The following is a 23222-nucleotide window of genomic DNA, read 5'->3' as shown; positions in this document are numbered from 1 at the left end:
TCATAAGGCAGGTTGTAGATGGTCTTTTGCATTAAGTGCCTCATCATCTTCCTCCATGATTATATCCACCATGTCTAACAAAGAGCAATTTGCAAATTCGCTGGGTCGGCGCATAGACGTTTGCACATTAAATGTTATTTCTTCATTATTCAGCCTCATCTTTAGCTCCCCCATTTCACAATCAATTAAGTCTCTCCCTGTGGCCAAGAACGGCCTTCCCAAAATTATAGGAATCTCATCATCAACCTTGCAGTACAGAATGACAAAATCTATTAGAAACACGAATCTTCCAAATTGCACAAGTACATCGTCAAGTATACCTGATGGCCTTTTCACCATTCGGTCAGCTAGTTGCAATAACATGGATGTGGGCCTTGCTCTTCCAATGCCTAACTTTTTATAGATAGACAATAGCATCAGATTTATACTTGCTCCCAAATCACACAATGCTTTGGCAAATGCATAGATACCTATGGTGCATGGAATTGTGAAGCTTCCAGGGTCGTATAACTTCTCAACTATAGGTCTTGACACAACAACACTACAAGTCTGTGTCAATGTGACAGTTGCCAAGTCTTGGAAGTCAAACTTACGAGACATCAAGTCCTTCATCATTTTTACATAACCGGGCATCTCCCTCAAAGCATCAATTAGAGGAATGTTTACCTCAATTTTCTGTACTGTTCATCCTTCTGAGATTTGGCCAAGCTCTGCGGGAAGGGTGCTGGAGGTCACTTCTTTTCTGTGGCTTGAGTTAGATCCCGCTCACGTACTTTTTCTAAAACTTTCTCTTGCATTTTCTCAGACTCCTCCATAACCTCTTTTTCCTTGTTTATTTCCTCGTGGGCCAGTTGCACTTTTACTTCTGTTAGCCCGGTTGACTCATCTAACTCAATTGGCACTGACACAAGTGTTTCAGTTGACCGCTCTCACGAGCAATTTCTTGCTCTAAATCAAGATCTCTACCATTTCTCAAGTTCACCACCATAAGCGGCTTCAGGCCCTGCACTTTTGGATTGACATGTGTGTCCGCAAGTAACGTCCCTTGAGGATGATTGTTAAGGGCCATGGATAATTTCCCTAGTTGAATCTCAATGCCCTTGATAGCCGAATCGTGTGACACTACCTTTTCTTGCATTTGGTGGACCTTTTCTTCCATTTTCCCCCTGGCCCCAATGAGTTGTTGCAACATTCCTTTAATTTCAGATAACCCATCATCCTGCCTCACTATCTGCTATTGTTGAGGTTGTTGATAAGTTAGTTGCTGATTTTGCTGGTTGTAACCTTGTTGCCTTTGGTAATGTACCACTTGACCTTATGGTCGCATAGCTCCAGGATTGTTGGTATTATTGTACTGTTGTTGTGCTGGTCTATACTGTTGATTTTACTGCCCCCAATTCTGACCACCTTGTCTATGTCCTCCATAGTTTCCCGCATAGTTCATGTTCTCTTGATAGTTCTGGTATTCACTTTTAGCACTCTACAGACACACGTATGGTTGGTTAATGTATGGTGTACATAATCCCCCATTAGTCGTGTCAACTATGTGTACCTACTTCTGGCCTGATTCAAAATCTTCTTGGTGAGGATACTCATTTGCGTTATCGGAGTGGCCATATTTTCGGCTATGGAATTGTTCGGGTCCAATGCTACTGAGTGACTATAAGGTGATTGTGGAATCTCTTGTCATCTATCCTGAGTTTTGAGCCATTTTATCTAGCAAGATCTTACACTCTCTAAATGACTTGCTTAAAAATGCTCCACCTGCTGAAGCATCAATATTGGCCTTCAAGCTGTCCGCCAATCCCATGTAAAACCGTTGTCCCAACATCTGATCTGGAATGCCATGATGTGGACACTTAACCAACATACCTTTGAATCTTTCTCACATTTCTTGTAATGTTTTACATGGTTTTTGCCTGAAGCTCAATATCTCATCAACCTGCTTGGCAGTCTTATTGGGTGGGTAGAACTTATTCAAAAACCGCTTTACTAATCCCTCCCAAGTTGTGATGGAATTTAAGGGGAGCGAATTAAGCCAAGTTTGGGCTTCTCTTGTCACTGAGAATGGAAACAACAACAGTCTTATTGCTTCCGGTGTCACATTTGGTTGCCTTTGCGTGACACAAATTGTTAGAAAAATTTTCAAATGTTGCTGTGGATCTTCAATGTAAGACCCGGAGAACAATCCCTTGTTTTGCAGCAGATGTAACATGTTGTTTGTGATTTGAAATGACTCCTCTTGTATCTGAGGGACTGCAATTGCAGTTGCCATATTTTTAGCAGTGGGTTGCGCCCAATCATACAAAGCTTCTTTTGGCACAAGAGGTGCCGCACCCTGATTATTCGGGTTATTCACATTATTTCGATTATTTTGATTATCCAAAGCGTCACCCATGTCTGGTTCAATTTGTTCTCTTGGGTGATGATGTTGTTTGTCTTTGTCACCCATGTCTGGTTCAATATTGTCTTTAATACTGTGAAAGTTTTCTCAGGATCCGGTAATGCTTCAAACAATTCACCAGTTCTTGAAGAGTTTCTAGGCATACACCTATAACACACAAGACCACAAACGTTAGAATTTCAATGTAATAAATAAAAATCGAGAAAATTGACTAAACTAAGAATCCTAACAATTCATATAGTTGTAATTAGTAACACTGTTGCTTCCCCGACAACGCTGTCAAAATTTGATCACGCCCAACTATGACTCCTAAGAGATCTAGCGATCGTTGCAGATATAATCCAGTTTACAAGTCTGAAGTCGTATCCCACATGGAAATAACGTGTCATTACAACTAATAGTTTTGCACGAATTCAAGTAATCAACCTTCAGAAATATTATAAAACAATTTGAGAGTTTACTAAGTAAGATCAAAGTAATTAAAAATGCAGTAATTTATAAATAACAAGGCAAATATTGTAGACAAGATTTGGAAAAGTCTAAGGTTATGTTTCCCCTATTGTCGGAATCTTCCCCGCTACATTTCGTATAAATTTGCCTAAATATTCTCTACCGATCGTGAGTAATTTAAGTATCGTAGCTCTTTCTCGAGTAACTACTATAATTTACTAGACGTATTCTCTCGAACTACGCTAGCTGGCACTAATTTATCGCTCACGAAGATCGCACCAAGGCTTCGTTATCTCTAATCCCGCCTTTAAACCTCCGTATCGATCTCTCAACCACGTTAGGAGTGGTGTTGTTCAACAACTACCTAAATGTGCACTCTCTCTCGAGAAATATACACACTAAATAGGTACAGTTAGATGAGAGCTCTTCAATTAACAACAATGAAAATATAGTTGAACAAGTAGAGAAACATCAAAGGCAAATCTATATTAAACGCAATAGAGAATCATCCTCCAATAGGTTCCATCAAACCTTAGATTAAAGAGTTTAGCTACTCATAAATACAAAAACAATCAACATAATGTTTAAAGACATGAAACTACAAAGTAAAAAGATAAAGGAAGGAAAAACTCGTTTGATTCTTGCTCCACAGTGCTTGGCAGCCTATTTCATCTCCAAAATCATGTCCAACCCTAGAATAGCTCATTTGGGGAGTATTTATGCTAATGCCCCGGTCCAATTTCGGGTTTGGGTCTTTTAACCCGTGATTTTTAATTAACATGCTATAGACCTCGCGAAGCCTGGTCTATAGCGCGGTCGACCTGGCTATAGACCTCGCAAAGCCTGGTCTATATCACAGTCGACCTGGCTATAGACCTCGTGAAGCCTGGTCTATAGCGCGGATGACCCGGCTATAGACCTCGTGAAGCTTGGTCTATAGCACGGTCAACCTGGCTATAGACCTCGCAAAACCTGGTCTATAGCACGGTCAACCTGGCTATAGACCTTGCAAAGCCTGGTCTGTAACACGGTTTGGATACTTGATGCTTTTGTGCTCTTTTCTTGTATTTTTATCCTCTTTTTGTGCAATTTTCATTTGATGATTCCTTTCGATGTTCCTACACATAAAAAAACACAATTTAGCTCAAATATCGCACAATAACTCATTAGACCAACAAAATATAGGGCGAGTAATGTGCTAAAAGTAAAGTATTTTGGCATCACATCAATGTGCGTGAGGTTGGGAGTGGAGTGTTCTTCTGCATAAGCGGAGTATTGACCACAAAAGCAGTACCACAGAAGTGGATTTTTGGACCGCAAAACCTGGATAGCTGGGCAGTGCTTAAATCCGAAGGGTTTCGTGATTTCTCTCATTTTTGACTTTGCAAACTCGGTCTAAGACAATTTTTGAGACGATTTTCGAGGGGTTTCTTGAGGTAAGTCACTTGTGGTTAAATTTATTCAATAATTATGTTTCCCCATTGAATTCCTTACCTAGATTGTGTGGTTTTGAGGTGAAATTTTGGGAGTTGAGGCTACGGAATAGAGATTTTAAATTAGGGATTTGGGTGTCGATTTGGTGTTGGATTTTGGTAAATTTGGTATGGTAGGACTCGTGGTTGAATGGGCTTTCTGATTTTGTGACTTTTATCGGATTTCGAGAAGTGGGCCCGGGGGCCGAATTTTGAGTTGACTTTTTGACTTTTGATTAACAACTTAGTATTTTCTTATGGAATTGATTACTTTAGCTCGTGTTGATTGTATCGAACTGTTTGTTGCTAGATTCAAGGCAATTAGAGGCCGTTTCGCGAGGCAAGGGCTTGTTGGAGTAGAGTTTCACATAGTTTGAGGTAAGTAGCACTTCTAAACTTGGTTCTGAGGGTACGAAACTCCGAATTATGAGTTATGTGATTGGTGTTGAGGAGACACAAATGCTAGGTGATGGGCGCATGGGCATGCACCGTAAGAATTGTGACTTGGACGATTCGAGGGAACTACATAGTTGATTTATCTTGTCGTTATTTGTATTTTCATCATGTGTTAAAGAAATTGAGCTGCCAAACATGTTAGAAATCATGCTTAGGCTATGTGTTGGCACTGTAGGGACCCTCATAGGTCGTGTTATATGTTGAGTTATTTGCTAAATTGTCATTTTTTAATCAGTCATAACTTTTACTGCATATTCTATCTCGATCTCTGTTGTCCTTTATTGATACATTATATCTTCATTATTTGGGCTGAGTATCATGATTCTCGAGAGCCCGAGAGACTAGTGAGATTGATGACTGAGTGAGGCTGAGGGCCTTCTTTTGAGGATATTTATGGGAGCAGGCTGCACGCCGCAGCATATTATTTTGATTCATGCCATAATTGGCTTATTATTGCGCTTGGGCTAGAAATGCCCCTCCGGAGTCTGCACATTCACAGTGGGTGCAGGTACAAATTGAGTGCGAGTGCGAGTGCCGAGCGATTGGGAGGATTGAATGACTGTGAGGTTGGAGTGAATGGGAGGACTGAGTGACTGATACTCTGAGAGTATGCACTTGATTTCATTTCCGTGTACTTCAGCTGGCACATATATTAACTATCATGTAGTTACTGAGAGGTACTATATCATGTTTCAATTGAACTTGACATGATTTAACTATTTTGGCTTTAACTGTTGAACTTGAGAGTATGCCTACTTTCATGTACTATATTTTTGTAATTGAACTACACCCGTGAAGCTCGTCACTACTTTCAGTCCAATAGTTAGTCTTGATACTTATTGAGTTGGTTGTACTCACGCTACATCCTGTACCTCGTGTGCAGATCCAGGTGCTTTCGGTCACGGCAGTTGTTGATTTGTAGAGGATAGACCTTAGGATATCATTGAGGTAGTTGCTTGGCATTCGCAAACCTTGACTCTCCTCCCTCATCTTTCAGTTTATTTATTCAGTTTTACTTCTATACAGTGTACTAGATTTTTTCATTTCGTAGATGCTCATGTACTCAGTGACACCCCGGTTTTGGGAAGAATTTATGTATTGAGTTATGATTTCCTATCCTGTTTTAAGACATTTTCCTTTATTTAAATTGTTTTAGTATCTTTCAAAGATTTAAAGTGTTGGAAATGTCTGAATAGTCGGCTTGCCTAGTACCATGATAGGTGCCATCACGACGAGTTGGTTTTGGGTCATGACTAGTTGGTATTAGAGCCCGGGTTACATAGGTCTCACGAGTTATGAGCAGGTTTAGTAGAGTCTTGCGGATCAGTATGGAAATGTGTGTACTTATCTTCGAGAGACTACCGAACCCTTAAGAAAACTTCATATTCTTGTATTCTTGTCTTGCGGATTTGTTGATTTCGGGAACTAAACTTCTGTTATTCTATTCTCTCACAGATGGTGAGGACACGTGCTACCAGACAGGATGGACATCCACCAGTGCCACTAGATAGAGCCACGAGAGGCCGAGGTCGCGGTAGGGGCCGTGGCGCTAGCTACTTCTCAAGCTCGGGGAGGTACTCGGACTCCCGCCGCCCAAACTCCAGAGCAGGTGATGCAGGGACTTCAGACACCGGGTTTACTACCAGCCCAGCTAGTTTCTTAGGCCTAGGTGGGTCCTGTTATGGCTGATGATGAGCAGAGGAGACTAGAGAGGTTCGGGAGACTCCAACCTCCATCATTTAGTGGGGCTGAGTCAGAGGATTCCCAGGACTTCTTGGACAGGTGCCAGCGGATTCTTTGTACGACGGGTATTCAGGAGACTAGTAGGGTCTCATTCACTACTTTTCAGTTTACTGGGCTTCCTCCGGATGGTGGGAGGCCTATGAGAGGTGCAGGCCAGTCAGTGCAGCACCACTTACATGGCATGAGTTCTTTGTTCTCTTCTTGGAGATGTTCGTGCCACAAACTCGCAGGGAGGAGCTGTACAGACAGTTTGAGCAGCTACCTTAGGATGGCATGTCTATGACCCAATACGATATGAGGTTTTCAGAGTTGGCTCATTACACAGTTTGGTTGGTTCCCAATGAGAGGGATAGGATTAGGAGGTTTATTGATGGCCTCCACTATCAGTACCATTTTGTTATGACTCATGAGAGTGTATCAGGTGCTACATTCGACGAGGTGGGTTGATATTTCTCAGTGGCTAGAGATGGTTTGCAGTCAGGAGCATGAGAAGAGGGAGGCCAAGAGGCCTCGTGGTTCGGGCGATTTCAGTGGTGCACCTTCTGGGGGCAGTCTTACCATAACAGGGGTCGTCCTTATAGGCCCGCTCATATGGATCATCCAGTTCATCATGGCGCATCATCTAGCTATGGTTCATAATGTGCCCATCCGGGTAAGTCATCTCTCAGTGCCCTCCCAGCTCAGAATTCATCTCGTACTCCATCGGTTCAGGGTTCATCTATGCTAGGTCCTTCTAGTAGTTACTCCAGTGTTTGGGGTCCCCTTCAGTCCCCACCAACAACACCGAGGACCTGCTTTGAGTGCGGGGAGTTTGGGCATATGTGGAGGCAGTGTCCTCATCGCCCGAGAGGTCTAGTGCAGCAGAGGAGTCAGGTTGCGACTTCCACACCAATTACTTCACCACCTGCCCAGCCAGCTCAGGGTGTGGCCCTGGTAGCTAGAGGTCGCCCTAGAGGGGGAGGCCGATCAGGTGGCGGTCAGGTCCAATTTTATGCTATTCCTACCAGGCCAGATGTTGTTGCTTTAGATGCAGTGATCACAGGTATTGTCTCAGTATGCCACAGAGATGCTTCTATATTATTTGGCCCTGGTTCCACTTATTCATATGTATCATCGTATTTTGCCCATTATCTAGATATGCCCCATGAGTCCTTAGTTTCTTCTATTCATGTATCTACGCCAATGGGCGATACTAATATTATGGACCGTGTATATCGATCATGTATAGAGACTATTGGGGGATCTAAGACTAAAGTTGATCTCTTATTGCTTAGTATGGTTGATTTCGATATGATCTTACGTATGGATTGGTTGTCTCCATATCATGCCATGCTAGATTGTCACGCCAAGACCGTGACGTTGGCGATGCCAGGGTTGCCAAGGATCGAATGGAGAGGCTCTCTAGATTATGTTCCCAATAGAGTGATTTCATATTTGAAGCCCAACGGATGGTTGGGAAAGGGTGTCTATCATATTTGTCTTTTGTGAGAGATGTTGTTGCTGATACTCCTACAGTTGATTCGGTTCCGGTGGTGCGAGATTTTCCGGATGTGTTTCCTTCAGACTTGCCGGGCATACTGCCCAACAGGGATATTGACTTTGGTATTGACTTGGTGCTAGGCACTCAGCCCATTTCTATTCCTCCGTATTGTATGGCACCGGCTGAGTTGAAGGAGTTAAAAGAGAAGCTTCAGGAACTTCTTGATAAGGGGTTTATTAGGCCTAGTGTGTCGCCTTGGGGTGCACCAGTTCTGTTTGTGAAGAATAAGGATGGTACTATGCGGATGTGCATTGACTATAGGTAGTTGAATAAAGTTACAGTCAAGAACAAGTATCTTTTATCGAGTATTGATAATCTATTTGACCAGCTTCAGGGAGCGACAGTAAATCTAAGATTGATTTGAGGTCTGGGTATCACCAGTTGAAGATTCGGGACTTGGATATTCTAAAGACGGCATTCAGGATCCGTTATGCTCATTATGATTTCCTTATGATGTCTTTTGGGCTGACCAATACCCCAGCAGCATTTATGCATCTGATTAACATTGTATTTCAGCCTTATCTTGACTCGTTTGTCATAGTATTCATTGATGAGATCCTGGTGTACTCTCATAACCAGTAGGAACATGCCCAACATTTGAGGATTCTGTTGCAGCGGTTGAGGGAGAAGAAGCTTTATGCCAAGTTCTCCGAGTGTGAGTTTTGTCTTAGTTCGATGGCGTTCTTGGGGCACGTGGTGTCCAGTGAGGGGATTAAGTTGAATCCGTAAAAGATAGAGGCAGTTCAGAGTTGGCCCAGACCATCCTCGGCTACAGAGATTCGGAGCTTTCTCAACTTGGTCGGTTATTATCGTCACTTTGTGGAGGGTTTCTCGTCTATTGCATCACCTTTGACCAAATTTACCCAGAAGGGTGCTATTATCAGGTGGTCGGATGAGTCTGAAGAGAGCTTTCAGAAGCTCAAGACTTTCTTGACCGCAGCTCCAGTTCTAGTTCTACCTTCAATTTTTAGTTCTTATACAGTGTATTGTGATGCTTCTTGGATTAATATTGGGTGTGTCTTAATACAGAGAGGTAGAGTAATTGCTTATGCTTCACGTCAGTTGAAGCCCTATGAGAAGAACTACCTTGTTCATGATTTGGACTTGGCTGCCATCGTTCATGCATTAAAGATTTGGAGTCATTATCTCAATGGTGTGTCTTGTGAGGTATTTACATATCATCAGAGTCTCCAGCACTTGTTGAAATAAAAGGATCTAAATTTGAGAAATCGACGGTGGTTGGAGCTGCTAAAGGACTATGATATTACCATTATATATCATCCCGGGAAGGCCAATGTGGTGGCTGATGCCTTGAGTAGAAAGGCGGTGAGTATGGGTAGCCTTGCATTCATTCCTATTGGTGAGAGTCCGCTTGCAGTTGATATTTAGTCCTTGGCCAACCAGTTCGTGAGGTTAGATTTTTCGGAGCCCAGTCAGGTTCTAGCTTGTGTGGTTTCTCGGTCTTCCTTATATGATCGCATCAGAGAGCGCCAGTATGATGATCCCCATTTTTTTGTCCTTAAGGGAACGGTTCAGTACGGTGATGCCAGGGATGTTACTATTGGGGATGATGGGGTGTTGAAGATGTAGGGTCGGATCTATGTGCCTAATGTAGATGGGCTACGTGAGTTGATTCTTGAGGAGGCCCATTGTTCGCGGCATTCCATTCATCCTGGTGCCGCAAAGATGTACCAGGACTTGAGGCAGCATTATTGGTAGAGGAGAATGAAGAAGGATATAGTGGGGTTTGTAGCTCGGTGCCTAAACTGTCAGCAGGTGAAGTATGAGCATCAGAGACCGGGTGGAATGCTTCAGAGGCTTGAGATTCCAGAGTGGAAATGGGAGCGTATCACTATGGATTTTTTAGTTGGGCTTCGAGGAAGTTTGATGCTATTTGGGTGATTATAGATGGCTGAACGAGTCCGCGCACTTCATTCCAGTTGGGACTACCTATTCTTCGGAGTGGTTGGCTAAGATTTACATCCACAAGATTGTTCGCCTTCACAGTATGCCAGTGTCCATCATTTCAGATCGGGGCACGCAGTTTACATCGTAGTTTTAGAGAGCCGTGCAGCGAGAGTTGGGCACCTAGGTTGAGTTGAGCACAACATTTCACCCTCATACGGACGGGCAGTCCGAGCGCTCTATTCAGATATTGGAGGATATGCTACACGCATGTGTCATAGATTTCGGGGGTTCTTGGGATTGGTTTCTTCCGCTCGTGAAGTTTGCCTACAACAACAGCTACCAGCCGAGCATTCAAATGGCTCTGTATGAGGCTTGTATGGGAGGTGGTGTCGATCTTCGGTGGGAGGCTAGGCTATTTGATACTGACTCTATTCAGGATGCTTTGGACAAGGTTAAATTGATTCAGGATCGGCTTCAAACGGCACAGTCTAGACACAAGAGTTACGCCGCTTGAAAGGTTTGTGATGTGGCTTACATGGTTGGGGAGAAGGTACTGCTTAAGTTTTCACCCATGGAGTGTGTTATGAGGTTCGGGAAGAAAGGAAAGTTGAACCCTCAGCATATTGGGCCGTTTGAGGGGCTTCAGATGATTGGATAGGTGGCTTACACACTTGCCTTGCCACCTAGTCTGTCGAGTGTCCATCCAGTGTTTCATGTATCTATGCTCCGGAAGTATGTTGGCGATCCGTATCATATTTTGGATTTCAGCACGGTTCAGTTGGACGGTGATTTGACATATGATGTGGAGCCGAGAGCCATTTTGGGTCGGAAGTTCCGAAAGTTGAGATCAAAGGATATAGCTTCAATGAAGGTGCAGTAGAGAGGTTAGCTAGTTGAGGAGGGTACTTGGGAGACCGAGCGGGAGATGTGGAGCATATATCCATGCCTATTTGAGACTCCAGGTACATTTCTAGACCCGTTCGAGGACGAACGTTTGTTTAAGAGGGGGAGGATGTAACGATACCACCGGTTATTTTGAGAGTTGTAGCCCCGTTCCCCAATTTACTATTTATTCCTTGCTTAATTGTTTTTATGGGACTTGCCGGGATAGTTGGTTCGGGTCTGGGAAGGTTTCAGAATGAATTGAGATACTTAGTCTAAAGGTTGGAAACTTAAGTTGAAAAAGGTAACCAGATGTTGACTTATGTGTAGACGACTCCAGAATAGAGTTTTCATTGTTCCGTTAGCTCCGTTGGGTTATTTTGAACTTAGAAGTCTGTTCGGATTGTGAATTGGAGGTCCGTAGTTGAATTGGGCTTAAAATGATGAAAGTTAGAAATCTAGAAGTTTGATCGAGAGTGGACTTTGTGGTTACGAGGCTCGGATTGGGGTTCCGGAAGTTGGAGTAGGTCCATGGTGTCATTTGTGACTTGTGTGCAAAATTTGAGGTCAGTCGGACGTGATTTGATAGGTTTCGTCATCGAATATGGAAATTAGATGTTCAAAAGTTCATTAGGTTTGAATCGATGCGTGATTCATGGTTTTAGCATTTTTTGATATGATTTGAAGGCTTGACTAAGTGTGTATCGTGTTTTAGGACATGTTGGTACTTTTTGTTGAGGTACCGGGGCCTCGGGTGGAGTTCAGATGATTTTCGGATCAAGTTTGGAGTTAAAAGGGGTGCTGTAACTAAAGTCTTCTGTAGCAATCGCACCTGCGGAGCTTTGGTCGCAGGTACAGGGCTGGAAAGCGCAGGTGCGACCTGGAAGGGATTGGGCAGTGGCTGCAGGAGCGAAAATGTTTCCGCAGATGCGAAGGCACATCTGAGAATGGTCTTCCGCATGCGAAAACGGGCAAGTTGTGTTGGAGTCGCGGAAGAGGTCTCGCAGGAGCGCACCCGCAGATGTGGAAGTTTGGCCGCAGGTGCACGAGGTCGGGAGTGGAGTGTTCTCCTGCAGAAGTGGAGTATTGACCGCAAAATCGGTACCGCAGAAGAGGATGTTTGGACCGCAGAAGAGGGATAGCTGGGCAGTGTTTAAATCCGAAGTGTTTCATGATTTCTCTCATTTTGGACTTTGCAAACTCGGTCTAAGGCAATTTTTGAGATGATTTTCGAGGGATTTCTTGAGGTAAGTCATTTGTGGTTAAATTTCTTCAATAATTATGTTTCCCCATTGAATTCCCCACCTAGATTGTGTGGTTTTGAGGTATAATTTTGGGCTCGGGGGCCGACTTTTGAGTTGACTTTTTGACTTTTAAGAACTTAGTATTTTCTTATGGAATTGATTCCTTTAGCTCGTGTTGATTGTATCGAACTATTTGTGGCAAGATTTGAGGAATTTGGAGGCTGTTTTACGAGGCAAGGGCTTGTTGGAGTAGAGTTTCGCACAGTTTGAGGTAAGTAACACTTCTAAACTTGGTTCTGAGGGTACGAAACCTCAAATTATGTGTTATGTAATTGGTTTTGAGGAGACGCATATGCTAGGTGACGGGCGTGTGGGCGTGCACTGTAAGCATTGTGACTTGGACGATTCGAGGGAACTACATAGTTGATTTATCTTGTCGTTATTCGTATTTTCATCATGTGTTAAAGAAATTGAGCTGCCAATAATATTAGAAATCATGCTTAGGCTATGTGTTGGTACTGTAGGGACCCTCAGAGGTCGTGTTATATGTTGAGTTATTTGCTAAATTGTCATTTTGTACTCAGTCATAGCTTTTACTGCATATTCCATCTCGGTCTCTATTGTCCTTTATTGATACATTATATCTTCATTGTTTGGGCTATTGTCATGACCCAAAACTCAACATGTCGTGATGGCGCCTATCATGATACTAGAAAAGCCAACAACTCACACATACCAATATTTGCAATTTAAAAATATACTAAAATATGTTTAAATAAGTGAAAATCTCGTAAAACTGGATGGAAATGCCTCAACTCATACAAAAGTTTTACCCAGAACCTGGGTGTCACTGAATACATGAGCATCTATACAGTAATACAGTCTAATACACTTTCTAAGAAAGTATAACAGAATAATCAAAAACTGAGAGATATGGGAGGAGAGTCAAGGTCTGCCGACGCCAAAGCGGCTACCTCGATAATCTCCGAACAGGTAAAACTCCATGATCAACAACCATCGTGCCTAAAAATGCCTGGATCTGGACACGAGGTGCAGGGTGTAGTATGAGTACAACCAACTCAATAAGTATCGCAAATAAATATGGCAAGGTAAGAGAAGCTTAAATTATTTAGGATACTAATTATTTCAGTGTAATTCCACCTATTTAGACCAGCACAACACGATATTTAAAACTAACTCATAAGGCTTCGTGAGAAGAATATCCGTGTGTGTATGTGCACTATTTCTCAAATACCCTGCTCAAACAATATTATGGCATGTAGAGGAAGGAAACAAGTAAATCAGATAAATGATCAAGAAAATACAAGTTCCACACACTGCACGGACAACTCACGTGCTAACAATAAAACCTGTACGGACAACTCACGTTTGACACGGACAACTCACGTGTCAATATTATCAATATATGAATCCGCACAAACAACTCACGTGCTGGACGAATAACTCACGTGCCAATAATATCAATACATGGATCCGCACGGACAACTCACGTGCTAATAGCATAATCCGCCTGGCATAGCCGCAGGCCCCAGTCCAAACATATCATACAGAAGCAATAAAGCAAATATACAGGTATATGATGAATAAAATAAGATTCTCATGTCCTTGGACTGGTGTAAATGACATGCTAAAGTGTAGGCATGTGCAAAGTGTGCTATCATAGCTCAAACCGGCTATTTATTCAATGAAAAGCATTTATCAAGTTCGTTCAGGGGTTAAATCTCCAAGTAGCCTCATAATGGCTCAATTAGAGCACATAAACTATTACAACATGTGAGATATCAAAGCTTAAAGCTTAATAGTCATTTCTAGGCTTATAAGAGCGCGAGCACAACCCAAACATGAATATATAGTCCCGATGCTCGCAGATGGGCTCATCCCCATGCATGTGGCTATCACAACAATTCAAGCAATTGGTGCCTTAACCGAGTTTAAATATGATACTTACCTCAAGATAATCGAATCACTCTGATAGCAAGCCCTTGCCACACGAATCGGCCTCCAAATGCCGAACGCCTCGAATCTAGCAACAAACAATTCGATACAATTGACTCAAGCTACTGGAATCAATTCCACATGAAAATGCTAAATTCTTAATCAAAGTCAAAAAGTCAACTCAAAAGTCAACTCCCGAGCCTACGTCTCGAAATCTAATAAAAGTTACAAAATCCGAAAGCCCATTCACCTACGAGTCCAATCATACCAAATTTACCAAATTCTGACACCAAATCGTCACTCAAATACCCAAATTTAACTCTCAGTCCCTAGCCTAGAACTCCCAAAATTCCACCTAAAAACATGCAATCTAGGTGGAAAATTCAATGGGGAAACAATATTATTGAATAAAAATGATCAAGAGTGACTTACCTCAAGAAACCCCTCGAAAATCTTCTCAAAATTCGCCTTAGTCCGAGCTTGAAATGTCCAAAATGATTAAAATCACAAGACCCTCGAGTTTTAAACACTGCCCAATCTTTTTTGCGTCTGCGGCTCATTTAACCGCACCTATGGTTCCACTTTTATGGTCAATGCTCCGCATCTGTGGAATTACACTAGACACCAGCCTTGCACACCTGTGGCCACTAGTTCGCACTTGCAGCCTAATTTCCGCGAGAAAACTTCCGCTTCTGCAGACCTGCCTCACTAGGCCTCCTTTCGCTCCTGCGATGGTCCTTCCGCATTTGCGAACTCGCAGGTGCGGAAATTCCCTTCGCACCTACGCAACTCCCCCGCTCACCCAAATCCGCTCTTTTGATGACTCATTTGCTTTTGCGGTGGCACACCTGCGACCAAATTCATCGCAGGTGCGATCGCACCAGACCTGGTGCACTTCAGCAATCCTTCAATTCCAAACTTCGATCCGTTAACCATCTAAACTCCACCCGAGGCCCTCGGGACCTCAACCAAACTACCAACGAGTCCTAAAACACGATACGAACTTAGTCGGGCCTCAAATCACATCAACCAACATCAAAAATACGAATCGCACCTCAATTCAAGCCTAATGAAAACTAAAAATTTTAACTTCTACAATCTATGCCGAAACCTATCAAATCATGTCCGATTGACCTCACATTTTGCACACAAGTCATAAATAGCACAACGTACCTATTCCAACTTCCCGAACCAAAATTCGAGCCCGGTAACGACAAAATCCACTCTCGGTCAAACTTCTCAATTTTCAAAACTTCTAGTTTTCCAACTTTCGCCATTTCAAGACTAAATCTACTACATACCTCCAAATCACTATCCGGACACACTCCTAAGTCAAAATCACCTAACGAAGCTATCGGAACCATCAAAATTCCATTCTGGATCCATTTACACATTAATCAACATCCGGTCAACCTTTTCAACTTAAGCTTCCAACCTTGAGACTAAGTGTCTCAACTCATTCCGAAACATCCTCGGAACTGAACCAACTATCCCGGCAAGTCATATAATGAAAATTGAGCATAAAATAAGCAGTAAATGGGGAATGGGGCTATAACACACTCAAAACGACCGACCGGGTCGTTACATCATCCCCCTCTTAAACAAACGTTCATTCTCAAACGGGTCTAGAATCATACCTGGACTCTCAAATAGGCATGGATATCTTCTCCGCATCTCCTGCTTGATCTCCCAAGTAGCCTCCTCGACTGGTTGACCTCTCCACTACACCTTCACTGAAGTTATGTTCTTTGACCTCAACTATCGAACCTGCCGATCCAAAATGGCCACTGGAATGTAGAGGAAGGAAACAAGTAAATCAGATAAATGATCAAGAAAATACAAGTTCCACACACCGCACGATCAACTCACGTGCTAACAATAGAACCTGCACGGACAACTCACGTGTCAATATTATCAATATATGGATCCGCACGGACAACTCACGTGCCAATAATATCAATACATCGATCCGCATGAACAACTCACATGCTAATACCATAATCTGCCCGGCATAGTCGCAGGCCCCAGTCCAAACATATCATATAGAAGCAATAAAGCAAATATACAGGTATATGATGAATGAAATAAGATTCTCATATCCCTGGACTGGTGTAAATGACATGCTAAAGTGTAGGCATGTGCATAGTGTGCTATCGTAGCTCAAACCGGCAATTTCATCAAAGAAAAGCATTTATCAAGTTCATTCAGGGGTTAAACCTCTAAGTAGCCTCATCATGGCTCAATTAGATGACATAAACTATTGCAACATGTGAGATATCAAAGCTTAACAGTTATTTCTAGGCTTATAAGAGCGCGAGCACAACCCAAACATGAATATATAGTCCCGGTGCTCGCACATGGGCTCATCCCCATGCAGTACGCACCCAAAAGCACGTGGCTATCACAACAATTCAGGCAACTGGTGCCTTAACCGAGGTTAAATATGATACTTACCTCAAGCTAATCGAATCACTCTGCTAGCAAGCCTTTGCCTCGCAAATCGGCCTCTGAACGCCTCGAATCTAGCCACAAACATTTCGATACAATCAACTCAAGCTATTGGAATCAATTCCATATGAAAATGCTAAATTCTTAATCAAAGTCAAAAATTCAACTCAAAAGTCAACCCCCAGGTCCACGTCTCGGAATCCAATAAAAGTTACAAAATTCGAAAGCCCATTCAACTACGAGTCCAACCATACCAAATTATTACGACACCAAATCGTCACTCAAATCCCCAAATTTAACTCGCCAGTCCCTAGCCTAGAACTCCCAAAATTCCACCACAAAAACACATAATATAGGTGGGAAATTCAATGGGGAAACAATATTATTAATTAAAAATGATCAAGAGTGACTTACCTCAAGAAACCCCTCGAAAATCCTCTCAAAAATTGCCTTAGTCTGAGCTTGGAATGTCCAAAATGATTAAAAATCATGAAACCCTCGAGTTTTAAACACTGCCTAGCCCTTTTTGCTTCTGCGGATCATTTAACTGCACATGCAGTTCCGCTTTTGTGGTCAAAGCTCCACATCTACGGAGTTACACTCGACAACGGCCTTGCGCACCTGCAGTCACTAGTCCGCACCTGCGGCCTCGTTTCTGCGAGAAGATTTCCGCTTCTGCGGACCTGCCACATCGGGCCTCCTTTCGCTTCTGCAATGCTCCTTCCGCATCTGCGAACTCACAATTGCGGAAATACTCTCGGCACCTACGCAACTCCCCAGCTCACCCAAATCTGCTCCTGTGATGACTCCTTCGCTTCTACGGTCATGCACCTGCGACCAAATTCATCGCAGGTGCGATCGCACCAGACCTGGTGCACTTCAGCAATCTTTCAATACCAAACTTAGATCCGTTAACCATCCAAACTCCACCCGAGGCCCCCAGGACCTCAATCAAACGTACCAACAAGTCCTAAAACACGATATGAAATTATCCGAGGACTCAAATCACATCAACCAATATCAAAAAGAGGAATCGCACCTCAATTCAAGCCTAACGAAAACTAAAAAATTCCAACTTCTACAATCGATGCCGAAACCTATCAAATCACGTCCGATTGACCTTAAATTTTGCACACAAGACATAAATGGCACAACAGACCTATTCCAACTCCTGGAACTAAAATCTGATCCCAGTAACCACAATGTCCACTCCTAGTCAAACTTCTCAATTTCCAAAACTTCTAATTTTTCAATTTTGGCCATTTCAAGACTAAATCAACTACAGACCTTCAAATCACTATCCGGACACACTCTTAAGTCTAAAATCACCCAACGGAGCTATAAAAACGATAAAAACTATATTCCGAAGCCATTTACACATAAGTCAACATCCTGTCAACCTTTTTAACTTAAGCTTCCAACCTTGAGACTAAGTGTCTCAACTCATTACGAAATATCTCCTAAGCCGAACCAACTGCCCCGGCAAGTCACATAACGACAATTGAGCATAAAATAAGTAGTAAATGGGAGAATGGGTCTATAACGCTCAAAATGACTGGCTGGGTCGTTACATATATTTTATATGATGAATACTTTGCTTATTTAATTCGTTATATTTTGTGTTACAATTGTTATGAAGGGTGTTTAATTGCATAGGGGTGCAATAGAAAGGATCAAAATGTGAAATTACAGAATCATGAATAATTAAAAATATTACAATTATGAAGTTTTAAACTGTCGTAATATTAAATTAGAAAAAAATGGTAGTTTTTGGTTGCAAAACTAGCGGCTCCAAACTACCACAATAAACAACGAAAAGGCCACACTAAGAATTGTGATCTCTTAAAATTTTGATAGCAATAACGGCAGTTTGTAAACGCCATAATTAACATCTTACAAAAGGCTTAAATAATGCATATTACGGCGGTTTTGAGCTACTGTTATGGCGGCTAAGATGAAACCGACGTATACTCTTTGTGGTGGAAGGGATTGTGGCAATTTGGAAGTGCCGTTAGATCATATTGTGTCAGTTATAAACCGCCATTAGGCGTAAATAAAATCGACGCAATAACACTTTTTTTTTGTATTGGATCTCAAAATTCACATGTTGAAGTAGTTGTTATCCTAGATTATATCCTTCATTTGCCACCCTAAGCTTGTGTTCCCTTTAATCATATTGATTACTACCACAGAGTCACATTCAACAAAGATATTTTGGAAACCCTATGAAATACACAACTTCACCCCAGTTATGCTGCCTTTGCCTCCGCCAAATTACTATTGCCCCTTCCCATGTTTACATAAGAGTAGCTTTGTTCGTATACGTGACCATAGGTCTGTCATTTCACTGCTATTCAAAATTTCTGCTCCCCTTTAGTTTTGTTGAGTAAACTCTTCACTTTCCCTTTGTTTTTGTTCTTTCTCTATACTGCCGCCTCCAGGCTCCAGCCAGTGGTGAAGCCAGAAATTTTCGTAAGGGTGTTCAAACTTGAAAGATGTGAAACAAATTCCCCGAAAAGAGTATTCATTATATATTATACACCTCTAAAACTATATACGGTCAAAACCAGGCTTGCCCCTTATATGACCAATCGAGACTGGAATATGATCGGTTAGGGTTCGACCGCGTAATATATCGAACCATGATGCAAATTTAGATCGTCGAGCTCGCGACCCAAAGATAGATCAAGATCGAGATCGAGCAAGATAGAAATCGAGCAAGATTGAGGGAAACCTATCGAGCCAAATAACGGCCAGCCAAAATATCCGCGATCGATCGAGGATCACGGTGGAAATTGCGGAACATATCAAGGAGAGACCGAGTAATTAGCAAATCATAAGACTTTTTACCCTTTATAGAATTGTACCAAGAGTAGGACACCCCTACTATATAAAGGGGGTCTGATCATTTGTAATACATATCATATCAACGCAACATAAAGCAATATACTGACACTTTCTAGCTTTTATTATCTTGTTACTCTATTAGCCTGTTCATACTTCAGTTGAAACATCTTTGGTTGGAAGGTGGTCAAGCTCGAAGGCCAAGGCAATTCGATACGTGTGGTTTACATTCATTCTTCTATTAACAATTTTAATATTAATCCATCTTCTTAATTTGTGCCAAGTTATATCACGTATCCTTAAAACCGCATTTAAATTCAATTGTTATCCGTTTTTTAGGGTAAACAGTTTGGCGCCCACCGTGGGGCTAAGGATAATAGTGATTATTTGGTGCAAATTTTCATAACACACTATTTCACACTTGTTCTTTGGAGTGTTTTTCATTCCAGGACCAAAATGTCGAACTCACAGTGGGCACCGCTTCACATTGACAATGATTCCGGCCACCACGGTGAGAATGACAACATAGCACCTGGGAACGACGTACCTCCAGTCGATCTCGATGGAGTTCCGACTATAGATCCGGTTGATATCAGTTCGCATATAGCCATCAACGTAAATTTGGCCGTCGATCCCGAGGGCAGTGTCCGTACGGATGTTCGATCGGCCACTCAAAGCACCATAGAGGCGAAGACAGTGGGATCAGCCTGCGAGTAATCTTCGAAATGTTACAGGCTCAACAAGCAGCGATAACCCAGCCCCAAAACCAGAATCTCCCACCGGACAGGATCGAGACCGAGCCATCCCAGGAAGTTGTCCACAGGGTCGAATGAGCTTCAAGGAAATAGAACGAGAAAGAATCGGGGACCGACCCTGCAATCATGAAGATGCTCGAAGAGTTGACAAAATGAATCGAGTCGGGGGAAAAGAAGATCAAGACAAAAGATAAGAAGGTGGAAACTTACAATTCCAGGGTCGATCAAATCACCACTGATATTGAAGGGTCTGGACTCCAAAAAGTTCATGTAAAAGCCTTTCCCCCCAATCGCGGCTCCCAAGCCGATTCCCAAGAAATTCTGAATGCCCGAAATTCCTAAATATAACGGAACGACCGACCCGAATGAGCATGTTACCTCTTACATATGCGCAATCAAAGGGAATGATCTAGAGGATGATGAGATCGAATCAGTCTTGCTAAAGAAATTCGGAGAGACCCTGTCAAAGGGGGCTATGATATGGTACCACAATTTGCGACCTAATTCTATTGACTCGTTTGCTATGCTTGCAGATTCTTTCATAAAGGCACATGCCGGATCCATCAAGGTCGAAACCAGGAAATTGGACCTTTTCAAGGTAAAGTAGAAGGACAACGAGATGCTCAGAGAATTCGTGTCTCGATTCCAAATGGAACGGATGGACCTGCCACCAGTCGCCGATGATTGGGCAATTCAAGCTTTCACCCAAGGACTCAATGTTCGAAGCTTGGTGGCTTTGCAGCAATTGAAGTAGAATTTGATAAAATACCTGGCTATCATTTGGGTTGATGTACATAATCGGTATCAATCGAAGATCAGGGTCAAAGAAGACCAACTCGGGGCCCCTTCCGAGTCCGTTTATCCTATCAGACCCGTCGATAGAAATAAGAGGGATATCGACCGAGAACCGAGGTTGAACAGAGAATGATATCAACCATATAATGGAGATCGCAGGAGCGGCAGACTTGGGCGGAATCCTATACAAAATGAAAGGAGAAGTGATCAAGGTTAGAGCTCTCGAGGGCTCATGAGTAAGAACGGCTTCGACAAGCCCATCAGACCCAAAGAGACACCTCGGTTATCAGAGTACAACATTAGTGTTGACGCAGCCACCATCGTATCAGCTATCGAACGTATCAAAGATACTAGATAGCCTCGACCTCTACAAACCAATCCAACACAAAGGAATCCCAACCAAATATGCAAATATCATGGCACACATGGCCACAGAACAGAGGATTGTCAACAATTTAGAGAAGAAGTAGCCCGGTTATTCAACAACGGGCATCTACGAGAATTTTTGAGTGATCAAGCTAAGAATCATTTCAGAAATAGGGATTCCAATAAACAGAATGAACAAGACGATCCCCAACACGTCATTCATATGATAATTGGAGGGGTCGATGTTTCTCAAGGTCCGATGATAAAACGCACCAAAGTATCAATCAAAAGGGAAAAATAGACTCGAGATTACATACTAGAAGGAACTTTATCTTTCAACAATGAAGACGCAGAAGGAATCATGCAGCCCTATAATGATGCACTAGTAATTTCTGTACTCATGAATAAAACTCGAGTTAAACATGTGTTAATTGATCCAGGTAGTTCGGCCAACATCATTCGATCGAGAGTCGTAGAACAACTCGGCCTACAGGACCAAATCGTGCCTGCGGCCCGAGTACTAAATGGATTCAACATGGCTTGCGAAACTACTAAGGGAGAAATAACGTTGCCGGTAAACATAGCCGGTACCACCCAGGAGACCAAGTTTTATGTGATCGAAGGGAACATGAGGTACAATGCCCTGTTCGGGAGGCCATGGATCCACAACATAAGGGTTGTGCCCTCGACCCTTCACCAGGTATTAAACTTTCCGACACCAGAAGGGATAAAGACGGTTTACGGGGAGCAACCCACCACAAAGGAGATGTTTGTCGTCGATGAAGTAATTCCGATATCAACACTCTTATCGATGAAGGACTCAGGTTCGAAAGCGAAATATGAAGCCAAATAGCAATCATCGATCCCAGCCTCGACCATATCGGACAAGTAAGGGATTGACGAAGACGATGATTACGGGGTTCCTTGATCCTTTATAGCTCTAGATGATTCCGATCCTACTAAATCAACGGTCGAAAAGCTGGAGTAAGTCGTACTAATCGAACATCTGCCCGATCGAAAGGTATACATGGGCACGAGATTAACTCCCGAGCTTAGGAAAAGACTCATTCAATTTCTTATTGCTAATATGGATTTTTTTACTTGGTCCCATCTCGATATGACAGGGATTCCACTGGAGATCACTACTCACAAGCTAAGCCTGGACCCGAAATTTCATCCGATCAAGCAGAAAAGGAGACCGCAGTCCGAGATCAAACATGCTTTCATCAAAGATGAGGTAACCAAACTCGTTAAAATAGGGTCTATCCAGGAAGTCAAATACCCGGAATGGCTAACAAGCGTAGTGGTAGCCCTAAAAAAGGGAATAAACTGAGAATGTGTGTGGATTACAAGGATTTAAATAAGGCATGCCCTAAAGACTCTTTCCCATTGCCTAACATCGATCGCATGATCGACGTCATGGACCGCCACGAGATCCTCGGCTTTCTTGATGCCTATTCCAGGTATAACCAAATATGAATGAACCCGGATGATCAAGAAAAGACCTCTTTCATCACTAAGTACGGCACATACTATTATAATGTAATGCCATTTGGGTTAAAAAATGCTGGTGCCACTTACCAACGCCTAGTAAATCGAATGTTCGAAGAACAAATAGGGAAATCTATGGAAGTTTACATTGATGATATATTAGTTAAGTCCCTGAGCACAGAGGAACATTTAAAGCATTTGCAGGAAACCTTCAGTATATTGAAGAAATACACATGAAGCTGAATCTGAAAAAATGCACGTTCCGAGTCGGATCGGGTAAATTTCTTGGGTTCATGGTATCCAACCGGGGAATCGAGATCAACCCCAATAAGATCAAAGTCATCGAGGATATCACAGTAATGGACAATGTGAAGGCCGTACAAAGGCTAACCGGGCGCATAGTTGCCCTGGGACGGTTCATCTTGAGGTCTTCTGACAAGAGTCATCAATGTTTTCTCATTTTTGAAG

General features: G+C 42.6%; 1 protein-coding gene across 1 annotated transcript; it reads right to left on the bottom strand.

Annotated features, from left to right (window-relative positions):
• LOC104113362 (uncharacterized) lies at positions 1–615 on the bottom strand. Its single transcript, XM_009623495.1, has one exon. It carries the CDS (start codon positions 613–615, stop codon positions 1–3), a length of 615 nt encoding a protein of 204 aa, XP_009621790.1.
• Between the last annotated feature and the right edge of the window lie 22607 nt (positions 616–23222).

Source organism: Nicotiana tomentosiformis, chromosome 3 (assembly GCF_000390325.3).
Source record: "Nicotiana tomentosiformis chromosome 3, ASM39032v3, whole genome shotgun sequence".
Taxonomy (NCBI): Eukaryota; Viridiplantae; Streptophyta; class Magnoliopsida; order Solanales; family Solanaceae; genus Nicotiana; species Nicotiana tomentosiformis.
This window is presented reverse-complemented; position numbering and strand designations above follow the sequence as displayed.